Here is a 22563-nt window from a genome sequence, read left to right as displayed (position 1 = left end):
TTTACTTTTTCATTTGGGACTTTCAGTCAGCACTATAAATACTGTATATAGTCATCATTTTTGGCCTCCATTTAATTACTGTTTTTGTGTGTCTTTTGCGTTATTGGACTGTGTATTGATAGATAAATTCCGCAGGACATTATTTTTGTTTATCTTTAAGTGCACCTGTAAATAAAACCTCACTTTATTTTTCAAAAAAACCCAACTCTTTTTGTGTCTGTGCCTCCCTGTCTTACACCTGATCACACTCGATCCCACATACTAGACACCTGGAGTGTAGGCTGGTGACCCCAATTCCCAATACACGGGATGTCACATTTATGAACATCGCTCCACATACTCTATCTGACACATTAACACTGAGCACTTTTAGGCAGCAAACTGAAGTGCGTAAAGAAACCTTACTGGGGCTCCTGAAAACCAGTGGCAATACACCTTTATAATGCCTCACTGTAACTTCTCGCTTTTTACCAGTCAGGCCAGAAGTTTTGATTTCATTCTTATTTGTAATTCTTGTGTTTATGTGAGGTGTTTGTTGTTTGTTTGCCCAGTGCAATGCTGGAAGTTACCAAGCTACCATTAAAAGATGGTAAATTGAGTTTAGAGTTGGACCACAGTCAACTCAGAGGCTTGTTGGTAGCAGGAAAAGGACAGATCTACTTATCCATCCATTATCCAATCTGCTATATCCTAAATACAGGGTCACTGGGGTCTGCTAGAGCCAATCCCAGGGCGCAAGGCAGGAAACAAACCCCGGTCAGGGTGCCAGCCCACCGTAGGGCACACACACACACCAGGGACAATTTAGGATCGCCAATGCACCTAACCTGCATGTTTTTGGACTGTGGGAAGAAACCCATGCAGACACGGGGAGAACATGCAAACTCCACACAGGGAGGACCCGGGAAACGAACCCAGGTCTCCTAACTGGGAGGCAGCAGCGCTACCACTGCACCACTATGCTGCCCAGATCTACTCATTCTTAATATATAACTAATATCTACTATCCGAGGTCAAACAAAGATGGAAGGTAAATAAAGAGATGTATTTAAAATAAGATGTGATTCAAAACCATCTATATACTACCACAAAGCAGAAACAATCAACAAAGGCTATATACAGTATTCAGCTGAAAACATCCAAAATCCATATGAATGACCAGAGCTAGAAGGATCCGTAAAAAATGTTTAAAGAAATAATCAAAACAATTACATTGACAAATTAGTAATTGTGCCCCTGAACCATCGGAGAACCTGCTATACAATTATAACATGAATGAGAATGAATATTGACAAGGATCTGTTTAACAACAAAATATCGATACAGTTCTTTTTAATCCATTAAACTGTGAATACACCAAAGGAGTACAACAGGATCATAACAGTAGGCAAAAAAGAGAGTTGAAAATGTGCGCAAATGGGTCATCCACCTCACCTGATGGGATGGGGGTCCACGTCCTGTGAAGGCAGACCTTAAGCTAGCGCAGAGTTTTGTTTTTCTTCTCCTCTCATTGTTATTATTATTCAATATATTCTGTGATAGTTCTGTTGCTACTGCCTGTATCGGACATGGGGCCAAGACATAGGGAAGTTTTACACAGTCTGCGTATACATGTGTATGTTTTAGGGCAGGGGTCTCCAACTCCAGTCCTGGAGAGGCTATGGTGGCTGCAGGTTTTCATTCCAACCCTTTTCTTAATTAGTGACTAGAGTTTGCTGCTAATTATCTCTTTTTCTTAATTTTAATTGATGCACTACTTAAGACACAAAATGAACCAACACATAAACAACCACTTGTGTCCATCACACAATAACTTAAAATAAAGAAAGGTGAAGGCCTCATTAATGTTGATCTGCTCAGTTCCACAAAACATTTTGACAGCGCTTTTAAAAAAGAAAATCAACAGTGTTGGAAATGTCTGCCATGACAGAATGAGCACCACGGAATTAAATAATGGGTTTAATTAGCAACGAGAATTAATTAAGAAACTGAATGAAGGTTGGAGTTTGAGGCCCCAACTTAGTTGGTCATCTGTTGGCTCACTTCACATCAAATTTATGTTTAGGTGCCGTTTAAAGAAAAAATAATCAATTCAGCGGTCAGAGTCAATTAAAATAAAGGGAAATAGTTAATTAGCAGCAAAAACTGGTCACTAATTAAGAAAAGAGTTAGAATGAAAGCTTGCATCCACAGTAGCTCTCCAGGACTGGAGTTGGAGACCCTTGTTTTAGGGCAGGGGTGTCGAACTCCAGGCCTGGAGGGCCACAGTGGCTGCAGGTTTTCATTCTAACCCTTTTCCTAATCAGTGACCAGTTTTCACTGCTAATTCACTCATTTGCCCTTTGTTTTAATAGCCCTGTTATTAAGGATTCAGTGCTCTGACTTGATTCATTTCTTCATTAAACGACAGCCAAACAGAAATGAGATGTGAAACGAGCCAACAGATGACCAGCTAAATTGGGTCTTCAAACTCCAACCAATTTCACTCCAACCAGTTTCTTAATGAGAAGCTAATTCTTGCTGTTAATTAAACCTGTTCTTTAATTCCATGGCTTGTTGCTATTCTCATTCTGCCAAAGCAGACATTTCCAAAATTGTTGATTTTCTGTTTTTTCTAAGAACGCCGTCAAAATGTTTTGGTGATCTGAGAGATCAGTCTTACTGATACCTTCACCTTTCTTTATTTTCAGATACTGTGGATAGCCGGTCGTGTGGGCAGCTCGTTTTGTGTCTCATTATTGTTTTGCTGCTAATTAAGGAAAAAGAAACAACAAAGGGGCTGGGTCAAGTTAATTAAAATTAAGGCAAAAGAAGTTTATTAGCAGCAAAAAACTGGTCACTAATGAAGAAGATGGTTAGAATGAAAACCTGCAGCCACTGAGGCCCTCCAGGACCGGAGTTCGACACCTGTGTTTTAGGGGATTGTGTTTGTGTTGAGGAATTTCCTCACTACTTGACATGTATTTAAAATGGCTGCTATCTGTACTTCTGCGTATGCATATGGGTTTATATCTAATGTCTGTCGGCTTTTGTGTAGTTTAGGTGGAATGACACCAGTGGTGGACACAACAATGGGCACAATAATCATCTTGTCCATTCCCCATAAATAGCATATGTCTTCTTCTTCATTATTATTATTATTATTATTATTATTATTATTATTTGGCACATTTGAAATTATTCCTTTTTAGAAAATACACCACAAGCCTGTCCTCTCATGAAAAGAAAGAAAGAAAGAAAGAAAGAAAGAAAGAAAGAAAGAAAGAAAGAAAGAAAAGAAAGCCCAATGAGTTATTGCAGTCATGTGTTTCTTTGTCACCTTGTGTGACCCACAAACTCTTTACCTGGGATTCCCTCAACAGGACATGTGATGACGCGCAGTACTGCTCTGAGGGGCACAGGGTCTGGGTCTGCTTCGATAGGCCAGTGGCTGACTGAATGCTCCCAGATGACAATGATGGCTGAGTGGACAGACTCAGACCTTTGTGTTGTCCTGTGCTGTAACTCAAAGGGATGGGTTGCAACATCATCTAAAATAAAAATGCAGAAATAGTTCAAAGAATCAAACTGGCATTTGATGACAGAGCTCTACAAATGAGTCCAAATAAACATAGTCATTCAGTTGTTCAATAACTTCATTAATGGTAACCCAGCAACTATACCAGTTGACTTAAATAGCCATACACTGAGATTTACTAGGGAAGAATGTCTCTCATTTATTTGTTTACATTTTCATACCTGATTTTAAACCAAGGACAGGTAGTGGCAACAACACAAACTGTCTAAATTCAGTATTCTTTCTTGTTGATTGCCATTGTGCCTGTTGCTTTGGCTGCATGACAATTTGACTTTCATACTTACCTTGCTGTTACAATAGTATGGAGTATTGACCTCAGTGATATATTTTGCAGGTTCTGCCTGCTTGCTTCACTTCAAAGAGATGACACTCATTTCCATTTAAGTACTCCTAGATACACTTCAGCTCTAGACAAACTTGCTGGCTGACTCAATGACCACACTTCATGAATGACTTAACTTTCTAGAGCCTAACAGAAATAACACTAGACTGATTCTACTATGATCTTCAGCTCCTCTCAAAAATGGGACGTTTTCTCACAAGATCTTGGTTTACTCAAATTTTTCCATCACCAAGTTTACCAGCACTTCTTAAAGCAGTCAAAAGTCTCTCTACCATCTTTGCAATCGAAAAGACTGACAGGCTTTGTTGCGTTTAATGGGTTGTCTTTGTCAACATTTTTGTAATGTTGTGATGTTCTACTTCCTATCAAACACTACTGGATTCAGATCTTGTCTCTCCTTTTTAATGCTTAAATACTTTCTCATATATCTATAAGTTATTATTGGGACTGCTATAATTTTTTTCAATAGTTTAATCTAAATAAATATTAAAAGATAACAAATCCATAATGTTATTGCCAAAGTCAAGTGCGATGAACATGTCATCTCTCAAATGGCTGACTACACTTCATCTACAGTATACAGTCCATCTTGTTAATTCCATACCCCAGACCACCTGTTATTGTTGCATGTCTCATATTGTCTTATCAGATCCCTGTTCAAAAGGTCCTGGCATATTCACTTTCCCAAGGAGTAAATGTGTTGAACACTCATGTGGCCGTATGACTCCTACTCTCTAAGTCTGTGTGTAAAGCTCCATCAGAAGTTTAAACTGGACATACCTTTAACTGTTTCCTCAGACCCTTCCATAACTTCTGAACTCATTCTGATCCTGTTTATTGTTAAATTTATGCTGTCAATTTGTTGCCATGTTGTGAAAGAAGATTATAAATGGAAAATCTAGTCTGAATGTGAAAGGTCTCAAGGTAAATCCAGGAAAGACCAAGGTGATGGTTGGAGGCAAAGTAGCAAAAGGCATTGAAGAGGTGTGTTGACATGGTGTGTGTGTTGAGGGTGTTGGGAAAAACTCAGTCCAATACATGGGATGTTGGGGAAAAAAGGTTGTAGAGGTGTGAAATGTAATCTGTAGGTGAAAAGTGCAACCTTTATTTGTGGAAAGTGTGAGAGAGGGGAACAGAACGCTGGTATAGTAAGTGTATTTACAGTACATATCAGCAATGAAGTTGATTCGGAGAAGGTATGGAAGTTCTTGAACTTGAGTGACATGGTGAATGCAAACAGAGGTGTGGGCACAGCAAGAGTAGCCAGGGTGAGAGGAACAGCAAAGAAATTCTGACTTACTGTATAAAGCTGCCTCACTGCCAGTGAAAGGAAATATTTATGAAAGGTGGAGGAGGAGGAGGAGTATGATCTATGAATGTGAGACATAGCTGATGAAAGAGCGACTTGAAGCAAAGCTGAAATGAATGGGGAAGGCAATAACCAGATGGATGTGTGCAGTGCTGCAGAATAAAGGGAAGATGAATTTAAGGCTAAGAGGAAAGACTTGGTGTAGTGGCAACAGCTGTTGCTTTGAGGAGAAAGAGACGAAAGCAGTTTGGACTTGCAGAGTAAAAGGTAAAGGATGTAAAGTAGGTGAAGAGGTGCTTCATGATTGATGTGAAGACATGAAGGCAAGAGGAAGGCCTAAGAAGATGTGGTTGGAGGTGGTGAATGGTGATATGAAAAGATGGATCTCACCCCAAAGGATGCCCTGTACTGCTGAGAATGGAGAAAAAAAGATTTGAAGGACAACTAGCTAACCTGGGTAAACCCAGAAAACAGCCTTTAAACCAGTGATGAAGATGATAATAGAAGTTTATCTTCAGTTGTATAGATTCTGTAAAGTTTACTAGTCTCTAATTTATAGGCAGGCACTGTGGTGTAGTGGTTAGGGGCTTTGGACTTCAAACCCAGAGGTGGTGGGTTCAAATGGCACTACTGACACTGTGTGACCCAAAGCAAGTCACTTGACCTGTCTGTGCTCCAGTTGGAAAACCAAAAGAAATGAAACCAATTGTATCATAAATGTAAGTCGCTTTGGGTGAAGGCATTAGCCAAATAAGTAAATGTAAATTTATCTGATCTATGATTTTACGGTGTAGTTTAATCTTGTTATTTATTGTGTGGTATTATTGCTTTGTCATTTGACTTGAGATGGTGTGGTATAAAGGTGCCAAAATAAAGATTTGTTGACAGAGTCTCTCAGATCCTGGGTCACTACTGTATCTGGAGATTAGGGTATACGTTAGCATTAACACACAGCATTATTTTGTGGCACAATGGTAATGTGCCTGTTTTGTCAGGCAAAAGATATACAGTAGGAGCATCAAAACAAAGACTAACAGATTGAATAACAAACAGTCAGCACACCCTGTTGCTATTAGGGCACTGAATGCCACTCCTAATCACCTCCAATGCAGCAGTGCAACAGTGTTCATGTGCAATTAAGGTCTTATGTTGAATGTTTGTGTTCTACCTTATTTCTTACCTTATTTCTTCTTATCCTTTATCCTTTTTTAATTATATTTTATTTCTATTTTGACACCACAGGGACTGCACCTAATTTCGTTGTATTTGTTACAATGACAATAAAGATATTCTGATTCTGATTCCTGCTGTAGGCTGCCTTTACAGTACAGTTTTCAATTATTATCATTATTTTCAGGGTCTGACATGATGCAGTTTACAGTACAAACTACCATTGACACCGATGGCCTACTTTACCCTACAGGTTCAAGTAAACTGAAAAACATTACATCCCTGGTTATTTGGAGGCATTACATGTGGACCATTATAACCAGCAGTTTTGAAGGTATTCATGCTTTGATGCGAGTGAATAATTTGTATCTGTAGACGTCTCACACACGACCCCCTGAACTGTGCAGTTTAAGACATACTGTAGCACTGCACTGCTGTCAGTGATTACTATGAGATACTGTGACCTTTCACACAAGCCTATGTTACCTGCAGGTTGGAGTCTTGCACAAGCTGCAGCTGCTCTTTGATTTCATGCAGTTCCTGCTGCTGCGTCTTAATGTCAGCCTGTAGGATGCGAGTTCGTTCCTCCAGCTGCTCTTTTAACTGGTGCATGACTCCCAGTTGGGCCGGAAACTGGTACATTGGCTGCTAGGGATCATAAAGAGATAGTGAGGAACTTTTGAGGCTGTTGAAGGACATTGACCACTTTTTAACATTAAACTAGAGTTTTTTAACCATTTTTAGGGTTAATCGATCACTTCAGGATAGACCACTAAGACATGAGAAGCACATATTCAATAGTTTTATTCCAACCATCTAGAATTGCAAGTGGTGCATGCACTTTTGATAAAACTCTAAATATATGATCACTTGAGAAAACACAAGACAGCTGGGTGGCTCGGTCATTTGTGGTCCACCAGGGGGCATACAGCTCCCTCAACCCCAACACAGACAGGCTAAGACACAAGTTCAACACAGCACACGTTTTATTAAAGTGGGGAAGCGTCTTTTTCTTGCTCCCCACTTCACAACACAGTACACAAAGCACCAACTAATATATCACAGTCCTTTCTTCCTTCTCTCTTTCTCTCTCTTCTTAATTCTCTTCTCTTCCTCCTGCAAGATTTGTCCACCTCCACACGACTCTGCCTCTCTGACTGGTGGTAAGGCAGCTTCTTTTATAGTGCACCCAGAATTGCTCCAGGTGTTTTTTGACCTTCTTCTGGTTGCACTTCCGGGTGTGGTGGAAGTGGTGCCCCAAAGGGTTCAGCTGTAGCTGCAGTACCCCCTGGCAGCACCCACATGGTCTTCCAGATCTTGTTTTGACCTCCACAGTTCTCCATTTCTTAATGACATTTCGGACTGTGGAAATTGCTGGCTGAAAATGCTTTGATTTTTTTTGTTTAGCCTTCTCCTGCTGTGTAGGTGCCAGTTAGTTTAATTTTCAGATCCGCAGTCAGTTGCTTAGAAGGGCTTCTGGCTGTTGCGTCTTGCATAATGATTGAAGAGTGAAAGAATGTATTAGGCTTGTATCCAAATGACAATTCCTGACCAATGAACACCTAAAGTGCTAAGCCTGACCAGACTAAGGACGTAATGAGTTCTAAGACATTACAACTGAAGGGTGTCCAAATGTCACATTTGCTCTTTTATTTTTTAGTTCATCTAATAAATTGTAACTATCCATTAACATTTTCATAAATTTGCCATTTGTTTTTGTTTGTTTGCTGTTGAAGTTGTATATACTGGTTTTTTTTTTCAGGTGGGGTTATGGTGGTCACTACTCCTTCATTCTGCATGGTTTTCATCACCGGCCAGCTCATCCTGAGATGCTGGTCTTAAATCAATCAAACCTTGTAGATTTTTACTCTTATGTGGCCAACACATGATGTTCCCTAAATTGATATGAAAAATACAATACCACTGGAGTTGACTATTTAAAAAAATAAATGAATACTTTTATAAGTAACTAAAATAAGAAATAGTCCTAAATACCTGAGCCTTTATTTGAATAGTTCATAAATGAATCGATTCACTTGTAACTTATGGATTATTCAGTTAATCCCTTTATTCATTGTTTGTTTCTTTTAGGATGTTAAATGTTATAAACATAGCTGGTCTCACTACTGTTCTATAGATCTTCCCTTTCACTCTTGCTGATACCTGTCTATCACAAATCACTCCTGACACTCTTCTCCACCCATTCCACCCTGCCTGCACTCTCTTTTTCACCTCTCTTCCACAATCCCCATTACTCTGTACTGTTGATCCCAAGTATTTAAACTCATCCACCTTCGCCAACTCTACTCCCTGCATCCTCACCATTCCACTGACCTCCCTCTCATTTACACACATGTATTCTGTCTTGTTCCTACTGACCTTCATTCCTCTCCTCTCTAGAGTATATCTCCAACTCTCTGGGGTGTCCTCAACCTGCTCCCTACTATCGCTACAGATCACAATGTCATCAGCAAACATCATAGCCCATGGGGACTCCTGTCTAATCTCGTCTGTCAACCTATAAATCACCATTGCAAATAAGAAAGGGCTCAAGTCGATCCCTGATGTAATCCTACCTCCACTTTGAATGCATTCGTCACTCCTATCGTAGACCTGAACACTGTCACACTTTCCTCGTACATATCCTGTATAACTCTTACATACTTCTCTGCCACTCCTGACTTCCTCATACAATACCACAACTCCTCTTCAGGCACCTTGTCATATGCTTTCTCCAAGTTCACAAAGAAACAAAGCAACTCCTTCAGACCTTCTCTATACTTTTCCATCAACAGAGCGAACATCGCATTTGTGGTGCTCCTTCCTGACAGGTTATTACTCCAAATACTTCTAGAGTGAATAGTAGTGCTTAGGTTCAAGGCCAAAATAGTTTGAGTGTAGAACATTCCCACAACATGTGAATTAACTTGTGATGCTGTAGCCAAAGGTTAGAAGTGTACCACTGTAACCTGTGAGGTTTATTCCAAAACATTATTTTATGGGTAATTGAGGCCATAAATAAATACAACTCAAATCACGCAAATCTGCTGTATAGCCTGTATATTATATATATATATATATATATATATATATATATATATATATATATACTGCTCAAAACAATTAAAGGAACACTTTGAAAGCACGTCAGATCTCAATGGGAAAAAAATCCTGCTGAATATCTTTACTGATATGGACTGGGTAACGTGTTAGGAACGAAAAGAACGAAAAGATGCCACATCGTTTGATGGAAATGAAAATGATCAACCTACAGATGGCTGAATTCAAAGACACCCCAAAATCAAAGTGGAAAAATGATGCAGCAGGCTAGTCCATTTTGCTGAAATTTCATTCTCCTAATTCACCAGCTCCTAATGAGATGATGGATAGTGTCCTGGGGGATCTCCTACCAGATCTGGACCAGAGCATCACTGAACTCCTGGACAGTCTGAGGTGCAACCTGGCAGCGTCGGATGGACCGAAACATAATGTCCTAGAGGTGATCTATTGGATTTAGGTCAGGCGAGCGTGGGGGCCAGTCAATGGTATCAATTCCTTCATCCTCCAGGAACTGCCTGCATACTCTCACCACATGAGGCCAGGCATTGTCATGCACCAGGAGGAACCCAGGACCCACTGCACCAGCAAAGGGTCTGACAATGGGTCCAAGGATTTCATCCCGATACCTAATGGCAGTCAAGGTGCTGATGTCAAGCCTGTAGAGGTCTGTGCATCCCTTGTGAGGGATGGCCGGCCAAATATTCCAGTCCATACCTCCAGGCCGCCAGATGGAGGTCTCCCAGCAACATGGAAGGTCCCCAAATTCCAGCAGGGCATTATGGACATTGTAGTTGTTATAAACAACCCTGCTGGATACCATGGGGACCACCAGGAGCAACTGTAGGGAGGCTTACGGAAGGCTACGTGCCCTATAACCCGGAAGTGTGTCATGATCACATGACCAGAAGGAACGACGTGCTTCCGGGTTGAAGAAAAGGACTTTTAATCTGACCCAGAAGTGATGAGGACTTATGGATTGTTGGGATGGAACCACTTCCGGGTCAGGGACTATAAAGGACTCTGGGAAACCCCAGATGAGTGAGCCGAGCTGGGAGGAAGGGTGGCTAAGTGTCTGGAAGAGGAGGATTGGTATTTGATTATTGTAGTGTGTATTGGTGATTATTTATGAGTATTGTGGAGAGAAGGGTGCTTGGTGCACATTATTATTATAAAATAAATAATAATTGGATTTTTATCTGGTGTCTGACGTCTGATCTGAGGGTTCAAGGGGACGACAGTACCTCTATCATTCACACCCTCCATGGATATGCCTACCCAGACCATCACTGACCCACCACCAAACCGGTCATGCTGAACAATGTTACAGACAGCATAGCGTTCTCCATGGCTTCTCCAGACCCTTTCACATATGTCACAAGTGCTCAGGGTGAACCTACTCTTATCTGTGAAAAGCACAGAGTGCCAGTGGTGGACCTTCCAATTCTGGTATTCTACGGAAAATGCCAATTGAGCTCCATGGTGCCGGGCAGTGAGCACAGGGCCCACTAGAGGACGTCTGGCTCGCAGGCCACCCTCATGAAGTCTGTTTCTGATTGTTTGGTCAGAGACATTCACACCATTGACCTGCTGGAGGTCATTTTGTAGGGCTCTGGCAGTGCTCATCCTGTTCCTCCTTGCCCAAAGGAGCAGATACCGGTCCTGTTGATGGGTTAAAGACCTTCTACGGCCCTGTCCAGCTCTCCTAGAGTAACTCCCTGTCTCCTGGATTCTCCTCCATGTCCTTGAGACTGTGCTGGGAGACACAGCAAACCTTCTGACAATGGCACGTTTTGATGTGCCATCCTGGAAAAGTTGGACTACCTGTACAACCTCTGTAGGGTCCAGGTATCACCTCATGCTACCAGTAGTGACACTGACCGTAGCCAAATGCAAAACTAGTGAAAAAACAGTCAGAAAAGATGAGGATGGAAAAAAGTCAGCGGCCTCCACATGTTAAACCACTCCTGTTTAGGGGGGGGGGGGCATCTCATTGTTGCCCCTCTAGTGCACCTGTTGTTAATTTCATTAACGCCAAAGCAGCTGAAACTGATTAACAACCCCCTTTGCTACTTAACTGACCAGATCAATAGTCCAGAAGTTTCACTGACTTGATGCTACACTAATTTTTTTGAGCAGAATATATCTTTTTGTACCGGATCTCTCACATCTGATTATTTCACCATGGTTACTGAAGGGGCATATATGCAGGTTCAAGTGTGTCCTGCATTTCAATAAAGAACACAATCCCAGGAAGCAAGCACCCCCTGCTGGTGACAGATGCAGACAGGAATTTTTTAAGGAAAAAAAAAAAGCCACGAACAGAACATGTAGTAATTAAATAAAGGTACAAAATGTTGTGAATGTTTCTTTGTAATTATAATTTAGCTGCAAAGTTAATTGTATTTAAAATTTTTTAACTTTAGAATGAACTGAGAATTCTTTCTTTCAGACTCCTAAATGTGTATGCCATATTTAAAAAATGTTTGTACAGTTATATGGCTGTTGTTGGCATTGGCTTTTAAAACTTTAAACTTGAACAACTGACACCTGATTAAATTTTGGAATTCACTCCAAACCTTAATCACCTCTTAAGAAAAACAAGTGTAATTTATCCACAATATTTCATAAGACTTGGCCTATTCAAGCTCGAGTCAAAGTGTCCACAGAATTTTTACAGAAAAAACACGGACACACATATTTCTAAAAATTCTGTCCTACGGATATAAAAACATGTTAGTCCATTAAAACAATACCTCCATATATGAAAAGCTTATTCTTTTCTTGATTGATGAATATTATTTTTAACTGACAAATAGCCAAGGTGAAAACAATAATGTAAAAGTTTACTTCACAATGAAAAAAATAAAATAAAATTAGGAACAAAAACATAGCTGACATATTGAGACTGATTTGTGTTAACCAAATACGCCTGTCCTTTGCCAATTTGTAAAATAAATTTAACTCGCATGACATACCATGACTGAATGCTGGCTGGAAGATGAGGACGGGGAGAGATGTGACTGAGACAAGAGCTCTGCAGGTGTCTGGGACGGCATGAGGGACTAAAAAAAAAAAATCAGCTAGAAGTTAGTTTATATGAAATTATGGCGTCTGGGTGATATCTATCAGCGATTAGTGACTGTCACCTGCGAACCGCTTGATGGGATCCTGGATGAGGGCTTCTCTGGTCCTAGAGGCACCGACTGGTGGGAAGGGTTACTCGTTTCTGCAAAGATGATGGAGGAATTTGCTGCCAGAAGAACAAAAATAAAAATCAGCTGCTTTTCATATTTAAAGACAGAACTGAGATTCTAAATTTAAAACACCACAGTAGCTAGTGCTTCGAATAAAATCAATAAAATAGCTCTTAAATAAATCAGTTTGGGTGCTGATAATATGATATGCCTTTACCTCTGTCCAGCTGAAGCCAGAAGAGCCATCATGTTAACAGCACAGTCCTGTTAGAGCTGCTCATAAGGCTGTTCATATGGCTTTTTAATAGCTGAGGCAATCATAGATAGATAGATAGATAGATAGATAGATAGATAGATAGATAGATAGATAGATAGATAGATAGATAGATAGATAGATACTTTATTAATCCATCCATCCATCCATCCATCCATTATCCAACCTGCTGAATCCGAACACAGGGTCACGGGGGTCTGCTGGAGCCAATCCCAGCCAACACAGGGGCACAAGGCAGGAACCAATCCTGGGCAGGGTGCCAACCCACTGCACACGCTAGGCACACACGAGGGACAATTTAGAATCGCCAATCCACCTAACCTGCATGTCTTTGGACTGTGGGAGGAAACCGGAGCGCACGGAGGAAACCAATGCAGACACGGGGAGAACATGCAAACTCCACGCAGGGAGGGCCTAGGAAGCGAACCCGGGTCTCCTAACTGCGAGGCAACAGTGCTACCACTGCACCACTGTGCCGTCCACTTTATTAATCCCCAAGGGGAAATTCACATATTCCAGCAGCAGCAGCATACTGATAAAAACAATATTAATTAAAGAGTGATAAAAACACAGTGCAAGTTAAAAAGTGCAAGGTGGAGAGTGAGAGGCAAATATAACAGTCAATAACATTGTATAATGTTACCGTTTACCCCACCCCTAAGTGGAATAGGAATTGCAACTCCAAATGCAACATTGTAACTCTCTCCTTTGCTCAAGTTAGCTGTCCTGATATGAACAGGACCTGAGCTTGTATGTGGGATACATGAGCATCAGCATGACAAGCCATAGGGCTGTTACATTTTCACAAATAAGTAAATGTCCAAATAGCATGTTATTTCACGCTGGGGCCTTTTTCGCTTATAGCTGGGATTCTCAGCCTGGAGTGCCTGAGATTGCATTTCAGGAAATGAGAGAAAGAGGAAGGCTGCGTTGCGATTAGCCCAAATTAAGCAAGGTGTGTTGTCTGAATTCATTGTGGTGCAGTCAGTGTCTTGCAGCGTGCTGTCATTTGTAGGTCATATTTTAGTTTGTACTCCTGTTCTCTGATATGAAAAGAATCAAGCATTGTGCGCTCAATCGTAACCTGTGAACGAGCCGCACAAACGCACATTCTTGAGAGTTCCTTGCTGTGGTTGGAGCGTTCATAAAGGCAAATGATTCTTTTAAGAGGATGGAGCTTGGAACTTACAATAATCTGAAGAGAAGGGTGAGGTTTCTGTGCAAGCCCTGACTCTGAAAACATTACTGATTTTGAGGTTTGATTGACATTTTTGTCAGGAGGGGAGAAATGGGACTGAATTAGGTGCAACACCTGCTTCTTACACTCATACCATCTACTGGTGGTGCTGGCAGTAGCACAGCAATCTTAACTGTGACCTGTAGTGTAGGTGTTATTGGAAGACAAAGCTCATCGACTGTGTTTCACTGCTTAGCAGTGTGCCGGCACCCAGTGCTTCATGGGGGTCTCAAATACCTCAAACCCCTTGATTATTGATTATGTGTCATTTCCTTTTGGCGATTGATGCTTTGAGGGATACTCCAACCGCTGGATCTTCAAATGAGTGTCTAAGCTTAACAGGGGAAACCTTTGGATGATTATTGAGATTTATAAAGGTAAAATTGTTCAATTTATATTTTAATTTTAAAAAGCTTTTTTTTTTTTTTTAAATTTGTTCACCCACAGTGTTGTATGTGGTTCAAAAATTAGAAACTGACTTCTTCATCTTCAAATGTGATTTTACTTTTGTATGGGGTGCAAACATAAATCAAACATTTTTTAGGAGTGTGGGGCATACAAATGGCTGGGAACCTCTGACTTACAGTACATACAAGGTAGGTATGGTTACTGACTTGATAATAATCTTAGTGAAAAACTAGCAATATAGATAAAGTATTTTAATAGCACTGAATGGAAGCTAGCTGTGTGTGAAGTGAGAGGTCATAAAATAAGCAAAGAAAAGCAGCAGGGTCACAGGAACTGGGGCTGATTTTGACAAGAACAGGTACTTGGCAGTAACTAGGCCTAAATGGCTCACCAGTTCATTGCCCTACAATAATAATAATAATAACAACAATAATGTTTTATTTATTCTAATTTCACATTTTTATATCTTCTGATTTATACTGCATTGATCATAAATTATAATTGTTTTGACAAGATGTCTGGCACTAGTTCAATGTTACTAACAACTTTCTAATTTATAAATGTCAGTTTTATTATAATATTATAATATTATATTTTATTTTATTTATAAATTTCATTTTATTCAGTAATATGAAAAAAATATAGTGAAGTTGCATTGATAATGCCTAAGACAATAAATCTTCATTACTATTCCTTTAATAAAGTGGTGGGGCTTATGTCTGTAAATGAGGTATGGCTTCGAATGTTTTTTTTTTTTTTTGCATTTGTAACTATGTGCAATAGCTTGATCATGAGTGAAAAGCACTTTCAAAGCTCATATTTTTCAGGAGTATGCCCAGATTTTGCATTCAGAAATCTGAAAAGAGGGCGGCATGGTGGCACAGTGGGTAGCGCTGCTGCCTCGCAGTTAGAAGACCTGGGTTCGCTTCCCGGGTCCTTCCTGTGTGGAGTTTGCATGTTCTCCCCGTGTCTGCATGGGTTTCCTCCGGGTACTCCGGTTTCCTCCCACAGTCCAAAGACTTGCAGGTTAGGTGCATTGGTGATTCTAAATTGTCCCTTGTGTGTGCCTAGTGTGTGCTTGGTGTGTGTGTGTGTGTGTGTGCCCTGTGGTGGGCTGGCGCCCTGCCCGGGGTTTGTTTCCTGACTTGCGCCCTGTGTTGACTGGGATTGGCTCCAGCAGACCCCCGTGACCCTATAGTTAGGATATAGCGGGTTGGATAATGGATGGATGGATGGAAATTTGAAAGGAATATTAAAATAATAAAAAAAAAACATTCAAGACATAGGACTTGTAGCTCATCTCCTTAGTGGCTTTTGTAAAAGATCAGAATCACTTACAGGCAGAGTCGGAGAGGGCCGTGTAAGACGACTTGTGAGAGCTGGGAAGGGACACGGAGCGGTTCTGTGTGTCATTCACTTGTTCTCTCCCACTGCTCTCCTCAGCTTTGCTGTGATGCCTCATGTCCAAGTAGACCTCATGACTCTTTGGGAATAAAAGTATACAAATAAGTAAAAAGCACATTACATACATTTTTCTATGGCTTGTAAATATTAATGCCATTCAAAATAAGAGCCTGGTTGAGCATTTATGGGGCATTTAGGGGTGGTTCCCAAGACAGCATTTTTAATAAGCATCAAAAAGTTACAAATAATAGCATTTCTGATGAAACAATGGTGCCATATTCCTGCAATGCAGTTCATTATATAAACAATAACATTGACTAAAGTTATATTAGGATAACTTGTGTAAGGGGTTATCTCATTATTTCAGTTACAGTACATGTGTACATTTTACAGCTGAAGAAAACATACGTAAGTCTGAGACAAGCACTGAAACATAAGAGATCTCACAAACTAAAGGATAAAATTTATTCCATGGTAATGTTTTGGTAAGCTAATGGCTCACTTGCATCGGATATATTTTAAAATCTGTCACGCTTTCCACTTCAATGTGGATTTGAATGAGCGGCCTTGGATCTGGAGATCCAGTGGCCTTGACATTACGCCTAACTGTACTCCTAAATATGCTCAACAAATCTTTCCTTTCCTCAGCTTGTGTCATTGAATATGTCACTCATTTATCAGTAAATAATGCTATTCTGTCTATCAGAATGGATGGTGACATCAAAGTTAGGATGACATCTCTGCAAGCCATTTCAAACAGACATGATGGATGGAAAATCCACAAGTGGCAAAGGAAAAAATCCTGCCTATGATTCAACTAAAATATGATGAGTCCAAAAATCAAATATAATCAGCTGCTCTTCATATTTTGCATAAACTGAGTATATTATTTGCTAATAGGAGAAACATCCAACCATTCATTTTCCAAACCTGCTTATCCAGAGCAATGTCTTAGAGATAAGAGAAGCATAATATGAAATAATTACAGTTTTGGACATATTTGCAACCCTCATTCTAATTCATTTTTTTCAGAAAGATTAAACTATTTAATATTTTAGGATTATAAATACCTTGATAGAGGAAGAAGCCATTTCTGAAGAGGTCTCCTCCACACTAAGTTCACGCCTTCGCTCTGCCTGGACCTCAGAGTAACTAAAGAGAAACATTATGTAAATTATATACAGGCTTGGGTAGATATGAGGCAGATGAAATTTAATGTAAGCAAATGTAAAGTTTTGCACATAGGAAGTAAAAATGTTACGTTTGAATACACAATGAGAGGTCTGAAAATCAAAAGTACGCCCAATGATAAAGACTTAGGAGTTGCACTGGACTCGACATTATCAACTGCCAGACAGTGTTGAGAAGACATTAAAAAGGCGAACAGAATGGTGGACTATGTAGCACCCTGATGTGTGGAGTACAAGTCCAAGGAGGTTCTACTCAAGCTTTGTAACACACTGGTGAGGCCTCCTCTGGAGTACTGTGTGCAGTTTTGGTCTCTGGAAAAGGACATAGCAGTGCTAGAAAAAGGTCCAGAGAAGAGCAACTAGGCTCATTCCAGGAGTACAGGGGAGAAATTATGAGGAAAGATTAAAAGAGCTGAGCCTATACAGTTTAAGCAAAAGGAGATTAAGAGGTGACATGACTGAAGTGTTTAAAATTATTAAGGGAATTAGTACAGTGGATCGAGACAGTTATTTTAAAATGAGTTCCTCAAGAACACTGGGGCACAATTGTAAATTTGTTAAGGGTAAACTTCACACAAACATTAGGAAGTTTTTCTTTACACAAAGAACTACAGACACTTACAATAAGTTACCAAGTAGTGTAGTAGACAGTAGGACTTTAGGGAATTTCAAAACTAGACTTGATGTTATTTCAGAAGAATTAAGTGGATAGGGCTGGCAAGCTTTGCTGGGCTGAATGGCCTGTTCTAATATGGAATTTTGAACAGAGTGGAAGAGGCTTGTGCTGTGCCTCCCATATATTGTCACTGTTTTGGGACCTTTATCTAGAATCTTGAGTCTTTCAGGACTTGTATTGTGTGGAAAAGCCAAAGACTTAATGATCAATAAGAATGTTCATTTAGGCCAAGATGGCCTTGTAACAGATTCTTTTGACAGCTTCTATACAATCATGGCAACTGAGATTAGGGAAAGGATTGTCAAGGCCAGTGGTTCTCAATCTAAGGGGTGGCCCCCCATAGGGGGGCGCGAAGTAACAAAAAGAAGATGTGAAAAAAAGAAAACAAGAATCAAAAATATGAAAAATACATCTATTGAAACCAAAACAAATTAACTTAAACTACATTCTGATACTAGAAAAATAAATATGGAGTTAGATAAATGTCGATAAAAGTTAAGTAGGTATAATAAAATATGCATAGATAGATAGATAGATAGATAGATAGATAGATAGATAGATAGATAGATAGATAGATAGATAGATAGATAGATAGATAGATAGATAGATAGATAGATAGATACTTTATTAATCCCAAGGGGAAATTCACATACTCCAGCAGAAGCATGCTGATAAAGAAAATATTAAATTAAAGAGTAATAACAATGCAGGTATAACAGACAGACAATAACTTTGAATAATGTTAACGTTTACCCCCCGAACAAATTGGTATTAGTGGGCTCCTTTCAAAAAAACGTTAGGGGGTGTGCGATTAAAACTGTTATGAAATCTCGGGTCACAAATACTTAAAGGTTGAGAAACGCTGGTCAAGGCCAAGTGTAAAGGTGAGAGGTGTCAGTTGACAGGTGGCCCTACTTTCACACACACAGTAAATCTTATAAGCAGTTGTCTATTTTCAGTACAATTGATGCAGATACTGTAGGGCTGAGTGCTGGCTCTGAGGCTAGGTATCTGCACTGGCAATTCAAATCCTGTAAATGCCAAAAGTGACTCTACTTCATTGGGCCCTTGAGCAAGGCCCTTAACCTGCAATTTATCCATCCTGGGAACAACGTTAATGCGCATCCAGCCCTACATGTAAGCCCTCCAACCTGCAGGGAAAAACCTGGCGGTTGGTGGCAGAATTGGCACTCCAGCCACCATAAAAACCTCACACTGGTTCCATTCCAACTGAACTAGTGTGGTGCTGAGGTGTCACCCATTGCATGGCTACATTTGGGTCCTAATCTGGGACCCTGAGTTGGTTTGTCATGTGGTGGGTGCAGCAGTGCGCTGTATCAGCGTGTGCTCCTAACCTCTCTCTGTGTCTCTCTCTCTCTCTCTCACTCTCTCTCTCTCTCTCTCTCTCAAGATACTGTAGGTTGTTCCATTTCCTGCTAGGTACTGATCAGACCATATAAGGCACAAGCAAGAAACTGAGTACAAAGGCACACCTAAAGACGGGATGTAAGTACAATAACCTGCTCATCTGTCCACCATACTCTTGTCATATCTTTTAATCTCTTGAAATATATTTCAGGTTTAAAGATTGGTTGTGGACAGGGTATCTCCATTAAAAGACTTTCAGAAGCTCTGCTCATCCCTTAGATTTTGTAAGGTCTTTATCCAACACACAAACAGAGTATAGAATTGAAACAAACAAAACTAAGCAATTATTTAAAGGGTGGATGCCAGAAGCATGGAAGCCATTGACCCAGCAATGGGTTTGCTAGGATCCTATGATTACTCATCAGTTAGAAGTTTCTTGTGCATTAGGTTAGCAGGTTTCCCACATTTCTGGGTCATTTTCTCCACATGCCATGTTTTATGCGTAGACTAAATATTCTTGCAGGTTAAGTGGCTTGTCTTTACCTTACACATACATTTAATAAAGCACTGGAGTCCACTCCAGAACCTGCTTCAGCTCACAGTTGACTTTGGCGTATTATGAAGCTGTGTAGAATGAAGGAACTTTTAAATAATAAGCCTGAAGTGCTTTGCAAAAATGTTAGTTTGAATAGTTCTTGAACATTTTAGTTCTGTCCTGGTAGCTTTATTAATCCTGTAAGAAATTAAGTGAAAAATTCAAGTTTGAAGATAAATCAAAAAGTAAAGGCAATTTGAAAGTTACGCAGTAACCTCAACAGGTTGACACAATCCAACACATTCACAATGGCTTCTAGGTAGTTTGAACAAACACAGTGCAGCACTCTGCCATTGTGCATCCATGCTCATTTGACCTTTTAACTAGGCTGATGGCACAGTGCTGTGCTATGCATGTTAAAACTACCCATAAGTCATAGCAAATATATTGTATTGCATCAGCTTCTATCTGTTGCGGTTACTGCGTAATTTTCAGTTTGTCTTTTCTTTTTTGATTTACCCTCATACAGAAGGTTAGAAGTGGACTCTATGAACATTTTAAAAACATTTTATTCAGCAAAGACACCTCCTGAGTTCATGCCACCAGGGTGAATACATTTCTGTCACTGAAATGCATATGCTTTGACAGACATTAACATTTCAGTCATTATGTTACTTGACAATTTCCAGATTAACAATTTTTTTAAATAACCATTAAGTAAGAAAAAAGGAACATTATGCAATAAAAATTGCGTTTACCTGACCACAGTGTGGGTGCAGACAATGAATTCAGGCTTAGAGTTCCACTGGTGGTATGTGATGTAATAATGAGTCTGGAGCCAGATCCACTGCTGACCTTTTGTGAGGAATCGATAATAACAGGACTTCCCTTTTCCAAACTGCATCACTGCGGGCAAACATGGATGAAAAAAATATATGAGCTCAAGGTAAATTAGTTAAGATAAACGTTACTGATCAGAACATTAACTGCTGTGAATACCATAAATGACATGATGCTGGAAATCAATCAACATTAAACATCATTGAGAACATTAAATGAATAATACTGTCTGAAGTCATTTTTAGCATTGGTGCAGCATATTGATTCACAGGATATATTTGTGTAAAGTGCATTGTATTTTTGAACATACTGATCAGTTGTAGAGATGATTAGGGTGACAACAACAAAGCTAAAGCCAATCGATAACCATTACTGATTCCTGTGTTCCCTATTCTCAATGTCGCTTACTATATAACTTGTAGCTCATGTTTGCCTACATCAAGTTTTATTAACTTATTTACAAGCCTTAGAGAGACATATGTTAATAAATGCATAGTATGTTTGCTGTAGCTGGGCTTTACTGGTCATGTCTTCACTATATCTGGTGAGACAAGTGTGGTTTCTGCTCCAGTAAACCTCTTCAGATCTTAAATGTGTGTTAAGGATGCATTTTAACATACTCACACTGTTCATGGCACTTGGCAAGAAGCTCCAAGTCATCAATGTGATAATAATCATAGCCTGATGTTCCCAGGACCTCAAATGGTAAGTAGCCAATAATAGGGGAGGCTCTGCAGAAACAAAAGTGAGTCATTCATATGTACAGATATGGGTGGCATGGTGGTGCAGTGGGTAGTGTGCCTACCTCATTCATTAAATCCCTTACTCTGTCCATGTGGCATTTACAACTATTCTCAATGTGTGCACAGGATTTTCTCAGGTACTCTGGTAACTCATCCACATTTCCAAATATGTGCTGGTTCAGCTAATTGGCAATTTCACATTGGGCTTTTGTGAGTGTGAGTGTGGGTACATGGGTATGTGCGCCCAGCGCCCCATCAAGAGTGTGCCTATTTGTATATTATGTGGCACAGTTACAACAGTTAACTGTGTGTTGATGTGCTCTGTTGGGCATAGCATACACACTAGTAAATTCATGTCAATAGGTCACTGTGGATACATGCATAAATGGCGTTATGTGTGCTTCACACAGGAGACATGTGTAGAATCACAGCCACTGATCATTTGAGACTGAACAGAAAGTGACAGATGCATTAACTGGCAGAGTGAAGTGAGAAGAGTTAGAGCAGCGCTGGTTGGAACCCATTTTGGAACTTTAGGTGGGGTTGACAGACATCGCCCCTCATTGTCCATAGCAGGTTGTCTGTATTATTAGAGTCTGACAAGCTTGGGGGGGGGGAGGTATCCCTCGGTGTCCAGACAGTGCAACCCTTCAATAATACAAATGGTGTCCCTTTGTGCATAGACTGCGCACTTTAAGGACTCTGCCCCTTGAATTTTACAGTGTTTGTACTTTTAACAGCATCCTCTCAGTATCATCAGAATTCGATGAACAGGTGGGGTCTCCTTAGTGTTAATTTTATTAACGGCTTCCACTCATTATAATCATAGTTTGAGCATCAGGTGGTGTGTATCCCCCTGGAGTTCAGAAACACAAATGCTGCCTCTTTGTATACATGCTGCAGACATTAGTAACATACTTCTATGACCAGTGGTGATGGTGGTGCTTTGGGGGGGGGGGGGTCTCCCTTGGTGTCTGGAATGCATGCCCCTTAACTTTCATAAATGGTGCCCCACCAATGTCGCATAATGGATTGACTGGCTCTAATATAGTGATAATATGGATAATATTTCAGGTATCTAGCCAGTTATTAATGAAAATCCTAAGTAGGAAAGAAGTGGGCAGCGTGTTGCTTCGGTATTTATTGATTGGCTTACATCCCCTCTTTCTGTGTCTACATCAGTCTGAAAATAACTAAACAGATTAATGCTATTGTCAAAATATGTCTGAGAAGGC

At 40.1% G+C, this 22563-nt stretch overlaps 1 protein-coding gene across 1 annotated transcript in view; it reads right to left on the bottom strand.

Annotated features, from left to right (window-relative positions):
* Window positions 1-22563, bottom strand: part of npas2 (neuronal PAS domain protein 2) — a 240449-nt gene that overhangs the window by 30000 nt on the left and 187886 nt on the right. The window contains exons 12-19 of the mRNA XM_051935191.1: window positions 21210-21316; window positions 20504-20651; window positions 17047-17128; window positions 15911-16055; window positions 12606-12709; window positions 12435-12521; window positions 6886-7047; window positions 3345-3530 (exon numbers count right to left, since the gene is read on the bottom strand). Coding sequence (XP_051791151.1) covers window positions 3345-3530; window positions 6886-7047; window positions 12435-12521; window positions 12606-12709; window positions 15911-16055; window positions 17047-17128; window positions 20504-20651; window positions 21210-21316 — 1021 coding nt within the window. The remainder of the gene's footprint in view (window positions 1-3344; window positions 3531-6885; window positions 7048-12434; window positions 12522-12605; window positions 12710-15910; window positions 16056-17046; window positions 17129-20503; window positions 20652-21209; window positions 21317-22563) is intronic.

This window comes from Erpetoichthys calabaricus, chromosome 12 (genome assembly GCF_900747795.2).
Source record: "Erpetoichthys calabaricus chromosome 12, fErpCal1.3, whole genome shotgun sequence".
Classification (NCBI taxonomy): domain Eukaryota; kingdom Metazoa; phylum Chordata; class Cladistia; order Polypteriformes; family Polypteridae; genus Erpetoichthys; species Erpetoichthys calabaricus.
This window is presented reverse-complemented; position numbering and strand designations above follow the sequence as displayed.